At 29.1% G+C, this 17,339-nt stretch overlaps 1 protein-coding gene across 1 annotated transcript; it reads left to right on the top strand.

The window, feature by feature from the left end:
* The first annotated feature begins 302 nt into the window (after positions 1-302).
* LOC110654830 (probable BOI-related E3 ubiquitin-protein ligase 2) lies at positions 303-1,991 on the top strand. Its single transcript, XM_021810952.2, has 3 exons — positions 303-422; positions 565-1,021; positions 1,138-1,991. Exons 2-3 carry the CDS (start codon positions 710-712, stop codon positions 1,711-1,713), a joined length of 888 nt encoding a protein of 295 aa, XP_021666644.2. The 5' UTR covers positions 303-422; positions 565-709; the 3' UTR covers positions 1,714-1,991.
* Positions 1,992-17,339: the final 15,348 nt, after the last annotated feature.

Genomic DNA, 17,339 nt, shown 5'->3' with positions numbered 1-17,339 from the left:
ACTTAGTTTAAGGTTTTTTTATTAAATATCGTTAATTATTATATCATTAATTATTTTTTATGTATTAAATATATATTTTAAATTTTTAATAAAATAATTAATTTTATTAAAATAGAAAGGATAAATATATTTTTTTTCTATGTAGCTGTGGTGGTTGATATTCAAAATCAAACAAACGCCTCTGGAATCTCTGACCCGATAGTTTAGTCACAAAATCTGCATGTGTACATCGTTGCTTACCACCTCTTTCTTTATTGCTTTTTTTAACGCTATCATTAATATTGCCTATCAAAGAGACAAAGACCATAGGCTAATTTTTTTTTTCTTTTTCTTTTTTTTTTAATTTTTAAAAAATAAAATAGTATTAGTATCCTAGGCTCTCCCTGGTCTCCCCCAACTTTTTCCTTTTTCAAGTCTTTCAGGTACTTTAATCCCATTTCTATTATTAATCGGAAAATTCTTGGCTCTCTCCCCTCTATTTTCTATGCGTTTGATTCTTTACATGTATGTATATATACCCATTTCAACCTCCTCTTGCTTTTCATATGTTTCTCATTGTTATAGCATCTCTTAGCATATACCCAGAAACCAGCACAGAACAGATCATACAACCACAAGAGAAGAGAAGAGAAAAGAGAAAGAGATCATAGGTGTAGATTGCAAAAAGGGGTGGTTTTTGTGGGATTGTTTTGTTGGCTATCAAATAAATATGGCTGTGCAAGCTCAGTTTCCTTTGTGCGGTTCACAAGATTGGATGGACAATAGTTGTGGAGGGTTTAATCAGTTTTGTTATTCTTATCTTCAGCAAGAACAACAGCAGCAGCTGCAACAGCAACAATGCAATATTCAGATGATGCAAAATCAGCTGCAGAAGAATCAAAATCTTTGCTTTGATAATACTCTTCTTGGTTCTTCTAGTTTGAAAACCAGCAATCATCACCCATCAATGGCTTATTCTCAAAGCATCGTTGCCTATGATGAAAAGCAAAGACAAGAGATTGATCATTATATCAGATTACAGGTTACAAATATGAACTCTTCATGGATATTTATTTATTTATTTATTTTTGGTTTGTTTTCTTTAATTTGGATTCAATTCTTTGTTTTATTAACGTTTTCTTTTTCTTCTCAATGCAGAATGAGAGACTGAGACTGTTTCTGCAAGAGCAAACAAAGCAACAGCTAGCTTCAATGATGAAGAGAATAGAATCAAAGGCACTCCTTTTATTGAGGCAAAAGGATGAGGAAATAGCAAGAGCAGCTAAAAGAACCGCAGAGCTTGAAGATTTCTTGAAAAGATTAGAGATGGAGAGCCAAGTATGGCAAAGGGTAGCACAAGAAAACGAAGCCATGGTTATATCTCTCGACAATACAATAGAACAGCTGAGGGAAAAAGCCTCGTGTTGCTTTGAAAACGGAGCAGAGGATGCAGAGTCATGCTGTGATATGAACAGAGAAGAGGAAGAAGAAGCAGAGGAAACAGAGCAAAGAAGCAGAGTATTTGTCGGTGATAACGTTACAGAAGAAGAAAGAGCAAGAAAAAAGAGGATGACGATGATGATGGCATGCAAAGGCTGTAACTCTAGGAATCCGTGTATTTTGTTCCTTCCCTGTAGGCACCTTTGTTCATGCAAAGCTTGTGAGGCTATTCTTGATTCTTGCCCTCTGTGTCAAACGCCAAAGAAGGCTAGCATTGAGGCTTTAATAGTTTAGATTTTCTAGGCCAGGGAAAATAATTTTCCTGGAAAAGTGAAATGGAATAGAACAAAGCGAAGAGAAGGGAAAAAAAAAAAGAAGCAGAAACCCAATTCAATGCTCCTGCATGCAGGCACATTGGCATTGATGATTAGATTTTAGTCTCTTTTTTTTTTTTCTGCCCTTTTTTGAGGGATCCTTCTGTATGAAATTGTACTTCAAAATCAGCAAGGAATCAATCAATCAAACATTGAAGAAGAGAATTACAGGACAAGAAGAGAACTGTTACCATATTATCTAGCAAGCATCTTTTCTTTTAATTGGATTTATTACTTTTTCCTTTTTTCAGGTTTTCATTACTTTTGTCTGCCGTGGAGATTTGATTTTGATTATTCACACATCAGATTTATTGCGTTTGGCTTTTGACAGTGCACTCTATAATTTAAAAGTGACAGGAGAGATTGAAGGCAAAGTCAGATTCACTAACCTGTCTTTGTTCACACACACCCCACATAATAATTCTGATAAAGAAAAATTAAAAAATCGGTCATTATTTTCTTTCACAGAAAGTAGGTCCACAACTGATTAATTATTTTGATTTTGTGGCAAGTCTGAAAAGGAAATGAAAGACTAAGTTTGATCAGAACAACTATGCAAACAGCTAGGATGGCCTGTTTTAGATGCACATCTTCTTTTAATTTTCCAATTAAAATAAAATTAATTATTTAAAAGACCATTATGAAGAAAAGAAAACTGATATTATATAAGCTTGCTAATTCATAGATCACTGTTGTTTTTGTTAAATAAAAATTTTTTAGAGTTTATATTAATTTAATATTTAGAGATGATAATGAAGTGGAGGAATCAGAGGCAAGGTGAGAAGGAAATCAAGATTCCATCATCTTGTTCAGAGTAGATCTTGATCCTCGCTCCATTATTATCTCTACTTTACCGTTAACTTAGAGCATGTTTAGGATTGTAGTTTAAATTGTCAAATTCAACTTAAAATAAAATTTTAATAACATCTTATTAATATGTTTAAAGAGTTGTTTTATTAGTAGGGTTTCTAACAATAACAAACATACCTCCTATTGTTTTACTCCCGAAATAGATAACTCGAGAATTAAGAAATATTGACCTTTAGCAGTTGTATAAATTAGTGGAGGTAAGTAAACACCCAATAGCAGTTATAGCACAAATAAATGACTTCCTAAGAGGGGTTGTCCACCTTTTAATGCATGAAAGAAATGCATCCTTCTAGTTCAACCTCAATATATATATATATATATATATATATATATATATATAAAGAAGTATTTTTAAGAAAATAACACTTGGCTCTTTATTTGCAAAATTTGTCAAAGTGTACATTCCCCGAATACTCTTCTTTAATTAATTATTATTTAATTTTTTTATTTTTTTTAATTATTAATATTATTAACAATATTATCTTAATATTTATGATTTAAATTATTATTTTTTTTAAATTTAATTTTTAAAAATTAAGATCTTTTATAATTAAATATAATATTTAAAAAATTATTTATATTATTTTATAATATTAGTTATTATTTAATTTTTTATTTCACTTTTAATTATTATTTACAATAGTATCTTAACATTTATATTTAAATTATTATTTTTTTAAAATTTAATTTTTAAAAAATTAAGATATTTTATGATTAAATGTAATATTTAAAAATTATTTATATTATTTTTTAAATAAACTTATTTATGTAAAAATATTATTTTCCATATGTTACCCTCCATAATAATAATAATAATGATAGTTTAAAATAAACAATAATTTAAAAGCTAATAATAATAATAATAATAATAATAATAATAATAATAATAAGTCATTAATTACTGTTAGTTTAAAGAAAATTGATCATTAATTTATAATCTCATAATCAAATATCATATAATTTAATTAATTTTAAATTATTTCATATTTTTAATAAATATTTTTATCACATTGTTATATTTTCTATTACTTTTATTATGAAATATTTATTAAAAAATTTAAGAGACAGAAAGTGCAATTTATATAAAAAATTATAAAAATAAAATATAGAGATTTGACATATTTATAATTAACATGTATTATTTTTTATGTTAATAATTTAATATTCTTTTTATTTTACTTTTCTAATATTTAATTAAAATGGCAAGTAAATAGTAAATATTTTATTATTATAAAATTGAATTTGAATGTGTTTATTACCATTTTTAATTTAAATAATATTTAATTATAAATTAATTTTTTATTTAAATGATTTTCATTTATTTACCAATATAAAGTATGTCATATAAGACATTTAATACATTTCAAGCACTTTCTTAAACTTTTTTTCATTTCACCTATTTTTTTTTTATTTGCACTATTTTTTTATTATTTCTTTCAAAAGTTATTAGTTATTATTTCAAAATTTATTTATTTAAACACATTTCATTAATTATTAATATTTTTAAAATTTCTTATTTAATATTTCTTAAACTTTTGAATATATATATATATATAGTAATTTCCAAAGAAATGACACGTGGCATTTTTCTTGAAAAGTTTATCACGTGTTACATTCTATAAATACTTTCTTTTATATTAATTATTATTTAATTTTTTTTCTCTTTTAATTATCATTATTATTTACAATACTACTTTAATATTTATTATTTAAATTATTATTTTCTTTAAAATTTAATTTATAAAAATTAAGACATTTTATAATTAAATATAATATTTAAAAATTATTTATATTATTTTATAAATACTAATTATTAATTAATTTTTTTATTTTTCTTTTAATTATTATTATTATTTACAATACTATCTTAACATTTATAATTTAAATTATTTTTTTTAAATTTGATTTTTAAGAATTAAGACTTTTTATGATTGAATGCAATATTTAATAATAATAATAATAATAATAATAATAATAATAATAATAATAATAACAATAACGTCATTGATGGCCATTAGTTTAAAGAAAATTAACCATTAATTTATTATTTCATAATCAATTATAAGTACTCTCTTTTATATTAATTATTATTTAATTTTTTTTATTTCACTTTTAATTATTATTATTTATAATATTACCTTAATATTTATGATTTAAATTATCATTTTCTAAAATTTAATTTTTAAAAATTAGGACATTTTGTAATTAAATGTAATATTTAAAAATTATTTATATTATTTTATAAATATTAATTATTATTTAATTTTTTTTATTTCTCTTTTAATTATTATTAATTTTTACAATACTAGCTTAATATTTATGATTTCAACTATTTTTTTTTTTAAATTTGATTTTTAAAAATTAAGACTTTTTATAATCAAACGTAATATTTAACAATTATTTATATTATTTTTTTATAAATTCATTTGTACAAAAATATTTTTTCCACGTATTACCCTCTAATAATAATAATAATAAAAATAATAGGTCATTGATGGCCATTTATTTAAAGAAAATTCACCATTAATTTGTGATTAATCAACATTTAATTATTTCATATTTTTAATAAATATTTTTATGACATTGTTATATTTTCTTTGTTAAAAATTTTGAGAAACAAAAAGTATAACTTACGTAAAAAATTATAAAAATAAAATATAGAGATTTGATTTATTTATAATTAGTATGTATTATTTTTATATTAATAATTTAATATTATTTTTATTTTCCTTTTCTAATATTTATTAATGCTTATCATTATTATCATTATGGCCATTTAATTGAAATGACTAAGTAAATATTTCCTATTTGCTATTATAAAATTTGAATTTGAATGCTTTTTTACCCTTTTTCAATTAAATAATATTTAATTATAAATTAATTTTTTATTTAAATAGTTTTCATTTGTTTGTCTATATATAGTATGTCATATGAGATATTTAATACACATTAAGTATTTTTCCTTCACCAAATATTTTCGTTTCATTTAAATATTCTCAAATCATTTTTTTTATTTATACTATTTTTTTATTATTTCTTTCAAAAGTTATTAGTTATCATTCTTAAAATTTATTTATTTATTTAAATATATTTAATTATTAATTTTTTTATAAATTTCTTGTTTAATATTTCTTAAACTTTTAAATATTTTATTTTATTATAATTATATATCAAATACAATTATAACTAATATTTTGATTATCTATATTTTATTATTATTTATTTTTAACAGAATTATTTATTTTTATTTTAATTAAATATCTATATTTTTATGTATAAATAATCTCTCAATTATATTTTTATATAGAAGTAAATTTCAAATATAAATTATAAATATGATTGCATTGAAAATTTAGCTATAAATAAAGATAATTAAAAAAATTAAAGTTATAGCATTAAAATTATATAGTATGTATTTTCAATATTTATTATATTAATAAAAAATGATGATATTTTAAAATTTTAATTTTTATTAAATGTACTTATTTTATATTATAAATTTATATAATATGATAATATTTTTGTCAAAAAATTATTTTATAAAAAATATATCATATTAAAAAAAAGTTTATACTTAGATATAGTGTTTTTAAAAAATTATAAAATAAAATGTTGTTTTTAATTAATAATAATGTTATATATTTTCATTGTTATTAAAATTAAATAATTAATTTATTATTAGTAATTTAGTATTTTTTATTATATTAATAAAAAGAATATTATATTTATATATTTTTAAAATAATATTTTTTTTCATTAATCTAATGTATTCTCTGTAATATATATATATATATATATATGAATTTACATAAATTATGAAATAAAATATAAAAATTTTATAAAATTTAAATTATTTTTTGAATAAAATACTTTTATTACATTTTAAATGAAATAATAATGAAAACTATTATTAATATATGTATAAAAAGAATTAAATATGTATTTTAATTAACTACACCATAAATTAATTAAAAATTTATTATTATAATAGATAAAAATTTATTCAAATTAAATAAGAGAGATATTTTAATTTAAAATTAATTTAATAATAATAATTTATTTATTTAAAATATAATTAAAAATTAAATTAAAAAATAAAAAATATAAATTACCCATAGTAGTTACTAACATAAAGTGTGTACGTGAAGCACTAGTGTGCTTCGTTATTAAAGCGTGCATGATCAAAGTGGTTGGCCAAACTATTTTCTTCTCCTCCTCCTCCTCTTCCTCCTGTCTCTCTGTCTCTCTCTCTCTCTCTATCTATCTATTCTTCACAATTTGCTTGTAGAAGATATTCTCTGCAATGTTTAAAAGATAAATGTTAATAAAATATAAATAATTTCACTATAAAAAAAAACAATTTGCAATTGATTAAAATTGATTGCTATTAGCAACTAATTTTGTAATTGATTTATAATTTCATTTTTTTTAATAAAATAGTTAATTTTTAAAAATTTAACAACTGATTAAAGAATCAGTTGCTAATAGTAACTGATTTATAAATAGTTATTAAATCGATTACTAATAAATATTAGAAAAACCTTGAATATACGATAAATTTATTACTAACAGCAACTGATTTAAGGAATTGATTGCTAAATTAAAAAATTATTTTAATTAGTTTCAAAATTTAGCAATCAATTTGTAATCAGTTGTAAAAATTAACTGCTATTAGCAACTGATTTAAGTCAGTTGCAAATATTGATTCCTAAATTTACAACCTTTTTATAAAAGGCTCTAAATTTGCATCAAATTCCTTGTCGGTTACTATTAATTATCGATTTTTGTAACCGACTCAAATCGGTTGTAAAATTTTTCTCCAAAAAATTCTCGGACAATTTTTTGTTTTTTCTTTTATTTACAACCAATTTGCAAATGGGTTACTAACAGTAATTGGTTTTTGCAACCGAATGAAATCGGTTACAATTAGTAAATGATTTTATAACCGATATAGATTACGAAATTTTTCCCTTGAAAATTTCAACCCAATTTTTTGTTCTGTTTTATTTTATTTTATTTTTTATTGTAATCGATTTGCTAATTGGTTGCTAACAGTAACCGATTTTTACAACTAATTAAAATCGGTTGCTATTAACAATTGATTGCGAATAGATTGTCTAACACTCCTAATTTTTAAACAATTATTTTATATATAAATATTATTATTTTATTATATTAAATATTATGGATATTTATTTGGAATTTTTCTAAATTTTAAAAATTGGGTTTGATTTTCTTAAGACAATAAATTTCATTATTTTTTAAAATTAATTTAAAGACCACATGACAAAACTAAAAATATATTTAGACTCCACGAATTTTTTTGAATTTTTTTTATAATTTTTTCATAATTTTTGAGCATCGTTTTTAGTCCTAGAAAAAAGTAAAAATTCAATTTTTGGTATCATAAATCGAATTGGCCGAATCGAACCAGACTAGTCAGACCAGTCGAATTAGAATGGCTAGGGGTGAGCATTCGGTTCAAACCGAATCGAATTAAACTATGAAAACTGAATTAAAAATTTTAAAAATCGAACCGAACCGTAATTGATAAAAAAATATAATCAAACCGAACCGCTCTATTTCAGTTTAGTTCGGTTCAAACAGATCGGTTTTATTTTTTATTATTTTTTAATTTAGACTTAATTTTCAAGTTATTTGATTTGATTTTGATATTGATTTGAACCTAATAACTATTAATCAATGAAATTGAACAATATATATATATATATATATATATATATATATATATATATATATATATATATATATATATATATATATAATTCATAAATTTCTCATAAAAATAAATCAAATAAAAAATAATAAAATTATTCGATGCGGTTCAATTTAATCGATTTTTTTCTTTTAAAAAATGAACCAAACCGAAATAACCGAAATTTTTATAATACAAAATCGAACTGAACTGAATTATTTTAAAAACCGAACCGAAATACCAAATTAAGGCAGTTCGGTTCGTCTTATTCGGTTTGAACCTAATAATGCTCACCTTTAGGACCGACCCTTTCCTTTTTCCCTCCCCTGCGCTGCACCCTCTCCTTCCCTTTCCATTTTCTCTCTCCTCTCTCCTCCTCATTGCTGGCCACTACCTCCCCTCCCTTCCCCGGATGCCGGCACACCACTTGGGACCCTCCCCGTCGTCGGCCGCTGCCTTGATCGCCGAAAAATGTGCCCCTTTTCTCCTTCACGCATGTCACGTGACTCTTCACTTTCTCGGCCAAAATCCAGCCGATTTAGCCACGAATTAAGATCGGTTCTTATCCTAAATACCTTTTACTCCTTAATAGCTTTCCATAGACACCAAGATCATAAATTTTTATTAGGCGGTTTGTCCAATTTTAGCTCGGGGAGTTTTAGCTCATTTTAACTTTTAGGCTAAATTTCTCGCAAATCGGAGACTCCATGGAGGTTCCGAGAGTATCGGCATGCTCCACACGACGAGAACTTCGTGGCAATATAAATTTTAAAATTTTTCAACACCAAAAATTCAATGGATCCCAGGGACTTCACAATAATTTTTTGAGTTTCAAATGAGCTTATTTAATTTTGTAATAATTTTATTCTAACCCTTGGTGTTGTGGGCTTCGCGTAGGTATCTTCATTTCACGGAAATTCAAACGTTGCCCTGATCTGCAATTTCAGGCCGGAGAGATAGGCTGCCATAATCGTTTCAAAATCAAATTGGAATTACGGTCCTTCCCACTATTTGCAAATGCCCCGGATGCATTCCAAGCGTCAGAATTGGCATAGGTAAACCTGAACTCTAAGTTTCTTCAATATCATTATGCTGAGTTTAGAATAAAAATCCATAAAATATTCGTGGATAGCTAGAAAATTATAATTCCTTTTGCTTTAGCTTTATAATATTGTTAAGGATAGCGAGGCGAAATTTTAGAATTTTTAGAGCTCATTTGAATGATTGTTATAGAATGTTCGCTTCAGAGACTAAAATGTAATTTTCCTAGTTTGAGAGTATTGACTATATTGGAGGGCCCAAGAGGGGCAATGTGTTGTTGTTGAGATGATGTGTGGCTTTAGAAGTGTTATTTGAACTCCTTTGCAGGTTTGATAGGTCCTAGGTATAGGAAAAATTCTGCTGGATTTTCAGCAAAACTTAGGATGTCCTTTGATTCTTTAAAGTTTTGCTTTAAGTAAATATTGATAAATTTGTGATATAATTTTTAGATGAGCCGGGTCAGCCTTCTTCCTCCGCCCAGTCATCGCAGTAACTTTCGGTTAATTAGTGAGTAGATATTGATTTTATTTACAATTTCAATATTATTATTATATGTTCACAATATGCCCACGCATCACTTATAGTTATATGTCTTAGCTATTATAGGCAAGCTTTGTGTTGCATTAATACTTGATGATTTGATGTGGGGGTTGCCTTAAAGTAATTTGGAGCTATGTGCGTGTATCGGCATGTGTGCAGTGTATTGGTAATGGTTATGGGTCAGACGGGCAAATTAGCTTGAGCTAGTCTTACTTGGGGCCCAGTACTTTTTATGATAAGTTGGGGCAAGTACGGCTTGAGTTGACCTCACTGACCCCCGCATTTGAATTATAACAGAAAGTTCGGCTAGAGTTGATCTAGCTGGCAGGCCTTGGATTAAGAGAACTGTATAGGGGATCAACTCTCATATTGTATTTATATTGATGTGACACATGGGTATGTGAGTACTTTAAATTATTCTTTGTGCTAGTATTATTTAAAATTGCTTGAAATTGCTGATCTATGCTGCATTTTATCCTTAGGGATGCATTAGTACTAGATAGTTATAGAAATTGTATGTAAAATCAATATCATACTTTATGAGTCGAACGCTCACTCCTGTTCACTCTATTTTTCTAAGCTACAGGAAGAGTTCTTTTTCAGAATAACCTGCTTCCTTTCTTGCAGGTTTATTAGTAGTTATTTATTTGTATTATTATTTTTTAGAATTATAATCTAGAACTCTGCATGTGTTAACAATAGTAATAATCTTGTCAGGTACTATGTAAATTTAAGTTTTGGTGTTTTTAATAAATTGAAAATTTTTATGATATTTAAATTGGTTGCAAATGGTGGTATCAGATTTGACCTAGGCTCCCCTAACTTTAGTATTTGATGGTTATTGGGTTGGTTTGGCCGGACTAAAAGTATAATATTTTATTTTTATTTTATTTGCATGCTGGGCCTCAGATTTTGGCCCTGCTTATGGATTTGAGACATACAGTAAAGCTTACTATGGGTCTCGGGGGCTTTATGCTAAACCAGGTCCTAGTGCTGATCCGGCTCGTGAGATCGGGTTGTGGCAAAGTTGGTATCAGAGCTTAGGCTCCAGATTCATGGGAAGTGCATGTCTAGGGTTTTAAAAAGAGTCTTGTTAAGGGGTCACATGCGAAGTATAGGATCCCGTTTTGTCTTCTTTTGTAATTCCTTATTGCTAGATTCTACATTTTCCTTGGGTAGTGTAAAAGGGCTTCAGTCTAGTATTTTAGTTTTTGTGGAGTATATGGTGATGTGAACTTGAGCTAGCAAACGTGTTGAGGTCTGCCATGGGGATGCGTACTCCAAGAAATGCTATGTTTCAGTCAATATGGGTTTAAATAGCATGCCTATCTAGTGCAAGGCACGAGGACATAAAGGTAACTTTAGGCAGTATAGCTATCCTGGATGGAAGTGAGGGTATCACTGCTGACAGTCATCAGTGGATAGCCCAATCAGAGAATATCAGTAAATTTGATAGAGATAAAAGATTAGGAAATTGATCTTTTGGGACATATCGTAGTAACTATATAATGTTTTCAATGTTTCTGCTGTAAGCTGCAGATTACAGTACCAACATGGAATTATTGTGTAGAGCTGCGTGTTTCCCCATGGTGCACCATGATGAGAATGTTTGCAAACAACTTTTGTTTTGGTACAATTATATTAAGACAGAGTTCTATTTCTGCAGAGGAGTTAGGAAAACTCCTGGTTAGGGTTTAAGACCTTTGAGATAGTATATCAAAAGTTGCAGTTGGGTGATAACTAGAGTCAGTGACTCAGTTATCCTAACTTGAGCGTAATGTTATAGCATAAGTGGCACGAGACTAGAGGCTTTTAGTATGATTGCAGTGTAATGATGACACCTACTTAGTGGATCATCTAGTCTCCGGTATGAGATTGTTGGCAGTGTTGGCATTATGGAGGACGTATTGCCTAAAGTTTAATGAAGGTAGCGCCTCCTTTGTGTGACAGTGGAGTATAAGTACAGCTCTACTCCCTAAAGGAGATTGGAGGTTATGAATAATATTCATAGCTTGTGAAATGGCATCCTAAGAAAGTTTACAATATAAAAAGAGAGCAGATAGCCTTGTATAGTTGTGGTAATGCGATAGATGTAGTACCTCTCTTGCAGTCAGTTATGCTGCAGAGTATGGTAATGTTTTCTTAGGAACAGAAGAGTATCACTAATATAATGATATGTGGAATGATGTCCTAAATGGGACTATAGTGTGATGGGAAATAGTTAGCTCAGGTACCCCCTTAGGGAGAGTATAATGTTCGTTATAAGGATCATAAGGGACCAGATCATGAAGGATGCAGAGCTTTTGAGTAGCAAGGGAAAAAGGAAATCCATATAGATTCCCTTGTTGAGGTAGTTGGGGTAGTATATGGTCTAAAGGATAGAAACAGAGATCTCATAGTGAATGCATGGCTATTATTCCTTCAGTTCCTCATTAGCTTCTTATTGCTTGAGAGAAAAGTATACTCTAAGTAAAGGAAAGGCTAAGGATAGAAGTTAGCATAGGTAAATCATAGAATATGTGTATGTATAGAAGAAGTGTAGAAGGGAAAGATAAAATGGTTGGATAAGATGCAGCAGGAGAGATAACCTAAATACCAGTAGAATTACTCGCTAGAGTAGTTAAAGGACCAATTTTGAGTAACATCAAAGTATTGATGGCTTAATCGAGACAGTGAAGGGATATAAGTTTCTAACATGATAGTCAGATCAAGAAAGAGAGTAGCACTAAAGAATAAAATAGTTAACTTCTAGTTTGAGTAAGATAAAAGAGATGAATTAAAGAACAAACCAAATAGCCAAGAATAGGAAAAGATTAGAAATATTAAAGTGAGATATAAAGTACATAAAGTGTCATCCTGAGCAAGGTAAATAGGATGAGCTAAAAAGTAATATTAGAAAGCCCAGAACGAGAGTATATGAGTGAGGATAGATGTCAAGGTATAGAATCTAGAAGTGTAGGACATAGAGCAAGTCATAGTTCAGTCAGTGTCAGGAGCTAAAATATAGAGTTCAGAGTTGCAGGATGTGGATCAAACTCTATCTATTCCTATTCCCAAGATGGAATAGATAGCAATGAGATAAGATCCATTTAAATTTCTAAATATATGAGGAAAGTTAGTTGACGAATGCAACTAGAGAAAGTAAAAGGTATAGGATGGACAATGGTGTCTTTAATTGTCCTATTAGATAAAGGAGTAAATTGATAAGTAGTAAGTTAAATAAAAGTAAACCTAATGGTTCAAATAGGCATGACGAGCAAAAAGGGATGGTGGAAAATGGCACATAGGCTTAGGCCATGAGTAGAGATGGTGAGATAGCAGTTATAGAGTCTGCGATCAAAGGTTAGGTAAACATTTTCAGCATGACCAATAGGATCACTTTATAAGGAAACATGAATGAAAATAAGTAATCGAACGGTAGTAGGAGATAGAGCCAAAAGAGATATGTATGAGTGATAGTTACAAGTCACGGAGAAGTACAAGGATAAGAGTTATGGCAGTAAGTATGATTGGAATCAATTCTGGAAGAGTCTATTAGTGAGAGGTATTTTCTAGAATACAGTAAGATATAGAGATGCAAAAGACTAAGGGTAGGCATAAAAGATAAAAATGGAGTTTAAGTAAAGATAGTAAATCTTAAGATGATATGTCAGGCAAATCGGTGGTACAACAGAAGGATTGTTACAGCTGATATCTTATAGAAAGAGACGATGAAATTTTAAGAGGAAAACCATTAGACATGGGTTGAACATTATTCTACAGATAACAGTGTGCTGATGATTGTAGGAGGAGATTTCTCTTTCTTTTTAAGTTTAGCTTGTGCTTTTGGCTCTAGAAGACTACATAAGTAAGGAAAATTGTGTTGAGGTGACCCAGTATTTAAGAATTTGGTAGGCACCAGTCCGTACACATTCTCCTTAAAAGGAAATGACGGTAAATGTGTACCTAATATTAGATATGAAAGAACTATCAAAGTATTGACAGGAGTTAAATTGAGTTAGTTACCAGGGCTTGCAACCCTCCTGAACCATAAGCTGGAGGAAGTACTATTTATAGACGAGTTTCAGTGGATGAAATTATTGCTGATGGGTAAATTTGAGGCTGAAGTTTAGAGAGTCATGGGCAGTATATGTGGTTATATTAAGGAGAATGAACATGTGAAATATCTTATATGGAATTATAGCATAGCACATATTTCCCACAGTCATGTTAGTTCAGGTAGAACTTATAGTTTCAAGAGCTCCTATCTAACAATAATAAGCGATTCCTACAAAGAGTAGTAAGGAATGATAATGTTCTGATAGTCAAGTTGGGAAAGGAGATACAAGAAGAATTTTCTATGGTCAATTACAAGTGTTACATAATGTGAAAGATGTGCTGGTAGGAGCCAATCATAAGGTTAGAATTCCAGAAGTAATAGAACTAGTAATCAAGATAGGACTAAGAAATAAAAAGGAAGGTTTAAGTTGATAATGGGATGGACATCCTTAAAGGAAAATGTAAAAGAGTGAGAGAGGACAAAGGTTAATGAATAAGTACGGTAGGTTGAAAATATATCAACAATAGCAGAAACAAGAAAAGGAAGTGGATAAGATCCAATGGAGAGGAGGAAAGCTTGGTAGAGTTGATTATAATGATGAGAATAAGGAGGAATAAGTATGCTAGGGACACACGAAGGGATGTTTAAAATAAGTTATGGGATTAAAGGAGTAGTGAAACCTCGATCTAATTGCCAAAATGTCAAAAAGTATGTCACATAATAAGAAGCTTTAGGAAGAAGTCAAGATACTTCCATTCCAGAGAAAGAGTGGGAAATGATAAGGTCGCGTTAACTGGGTTGTCAGAGAATACAAACACTTTTGTCATATAGGAGAAGAGACCCTGTTCACTTTCTAATGTTGATAGATGGTGTAGGGTACAATTGGCACTTGAATAGAACTTTACATGACTAGTTACATAAGATTGACAAGAGTTGGTCTAAGGACCTTAGTAAGGACAAAAAGTAGATTGGAAATTCGAAGTATCATGGGGGATGAGAAGATGTATAGGTGTTAACCATTGAGGTCATAGGGCAAGTAAAGATTTCGAATAAGATGCATATGATAGGTGTTACTGGAAAGCATCTCATATAGGATAAGAAACATAAGTCATGTCTTTGGGGGGCAGAGATTATTGAAACAGAGGAATGGAAACTGAAGTCACTAAGAGACACATTAGGGCGTAATGAAAGAGAGGTAAGCACCAAAGTTGATTGAAGTGATGAGATATCAAGTCAAGCATAGTGGAGTTATAGTGAGTATTAGAGATGTCAGAAAAAAGGTAAACGAGTAGTCAGATGTGATGGTTTAGTTTTAGAAGGAGGACAATAGCTGGCGTACTACAATAGGGGCAGATAGATGTAAAACGTTTCTAACCAACCATGCAGATCCCTATAGTTAAGGTTTTGTGGAGGGGCCAATCAGTGGAAGAATACACTTGAGAGTCAGAGCGGGATATGCACAGTAAGTACCTGTATTTATTTAATATATAATTTTATATTTTTATTCTGCCTTGTGTAAAAATTCGAAGACGAATTTTCTGTAAGGGGAAAAGAATGTAACACTCCTAATTTTTAAACAATTATATTATATGTAAATATTATTATTTTATTATATTATATATTATGAAAATTTATCTGAAATTTTTCTGAATTTAAAAAATCGGGTTTGATTTTCTTAAGACAATAAATTTCATTGATTTTTTAAAATTAATTTAAAGACCATATGGCAAAACTAAAAATATATTTAGACTTTACAAAATTTTTTGAGTTTTCTATAATTTTTTCAGAATTTTTGAGCCTCATTTTTGGTCTTAGGGTATAGTAAAAATCAAATTTTGCTATCTTGAATCGAACTGACTGAATCAAACTGGACTGGGTCGAACCGATCGAATCAGATTGGCCTTTTCCTTTTTCCCTCTCCTCTCCCTTGTCGCATTGCAGCCTCTCCTTTCCTTTCCATTTTCTCTCTCCTCTCTCCTCCCCACCGTTGGCTATCACCTCCCCTCCCTTCCCCGGATGCCGGCGCACCACTTGGGACCCTCTCCGCCGTTGGCCATCGCCTGGATCGCTGGAAAATGCCCCTTTTCTCCTTCACTCGTGCCACGCGACTTTTCACTTTTCAGGCCAAAATTCTGCTGATCCAGCTTCCAATTGGATCAGGTCTTATCCCAAACACCTTCTTCTCCTCGAGAGCTTTTCATAGACATCAGGATCATAAATTTTTATTGGGCAGCTTGTCTAATTTTAGCCCGGGAAGTTTTAGCATATTTTAACTTATGGGCTAAATTTCTCTCAAACCAGATACGCCACGGAGATTTCGAGAGTACCGGCATGCTCTACACGACGAGAGCTTCACGACAATATAAATTTCAAAATTTTCTGACATTGAAAATTCGATGAGTATCACAGACTTCACGACAATGAGCTTATTTAATTTTGCACTAATTTTATTCTAACCCCTGGTGTTGTGGTACTTTTGTCAAAATTCGACAGTCACTGGATCTATAATTTCAAGCCGAGCATATAGGCTACCGAAACTGTTTCAGAATCAAATTAGAATTACAATCCTCCCCACTATTTGTAAATGCTCCGAACGCATTCCAAGCATTAGAATTGGCATAAGTAAACCCGAACTCCAAGTTTCTTTAATTTTATTATGCCAGGTTTAGAATAAAAATCCATAAAATATTCGTGAATAGCTAGATAATTATAATTCCTTTTGTGTTAGCTTTATAATATTGTTAAGGACCTCAGGACAAAATTTTAGAATTTTTAGAGCTTGTTTAAATGATTTTTATAGAATGTTATCTTCAGGGATTAAAATGTAATTTTCCTAGTTTGTGAGTATTGATTGTTTTGGAGGGCCCAAGAGGGGCCATGTGTTGTTGTTGAAATGATGTGTGGCTTTAGAAGTGTTATTTGAACCCCTTTATTGGTTGGGTAAGTCCTAGGTATAGGAAAAACTCTGTCGAATTTTCTGTAAAACTTAGGATATCTTTTGATTCTTTAAAGTTTTGCTTTAAGTAAATATTGATAAATTTATGATATAATTTTTAGGTGAGTCAGGTCAGCCTTCTTCCTCTGCCCAGCCATCGCAGTGACTTTCGATTAATTGGTGAGTAGATATTAATTTTATTTATAATTTCAATATTATTATTATATGTTTAGAGCATGCCCATTCATCACTTATAGTTATATGTATTAGCTATTATAGGCACGCTTTGTGTTGCATTTTTACTTGATGATTTGATGTGGGGGTTGCCTTAGGTTAATTTAGAGTTGTGTGCATGTGTTGGCGTGCGTGCGGTGTATTGATAATGGATATAGGTAGGACAGGTAA

This window comes from Hevea brasiliensis, chromosome 1, assembly GCF_030052815.1.
Source record: "Hevea brasiliensis isolate MT/VB/25A 57/8 chromosome 1, ASM3005281v1, whole genome shotgun sequence".
Classification (NCBI taxonomy): Eukaryota; Viridiplantae; Streptophyta; class Magnoliopsida; order Malpighiales; family Euphorbiaceae; genus Hevea; species Hevea brasiliensis.
Note: the sequence above shows the minus strand (reverse complement) of the source record. Positions and strands in the feature narration are given on the sequence as shown.

Bases quoted from the DNA above. Each gene is read 5' to 3' on its own strand.
- LOC110654830 (XM_021810952.2), top strand. From the start codon at position 710: ATGGCTGTGCAAGCTCAGTTTCCTTTGTGCGGTTCACAAGATTGGATG. The intron at 1,022-1,137 runs GTTACAAATATG...TTCTCAATGCAG, and splicing joins ATCATTATATCAGATTACAG to AATGAGAGACTGAGACTGTT.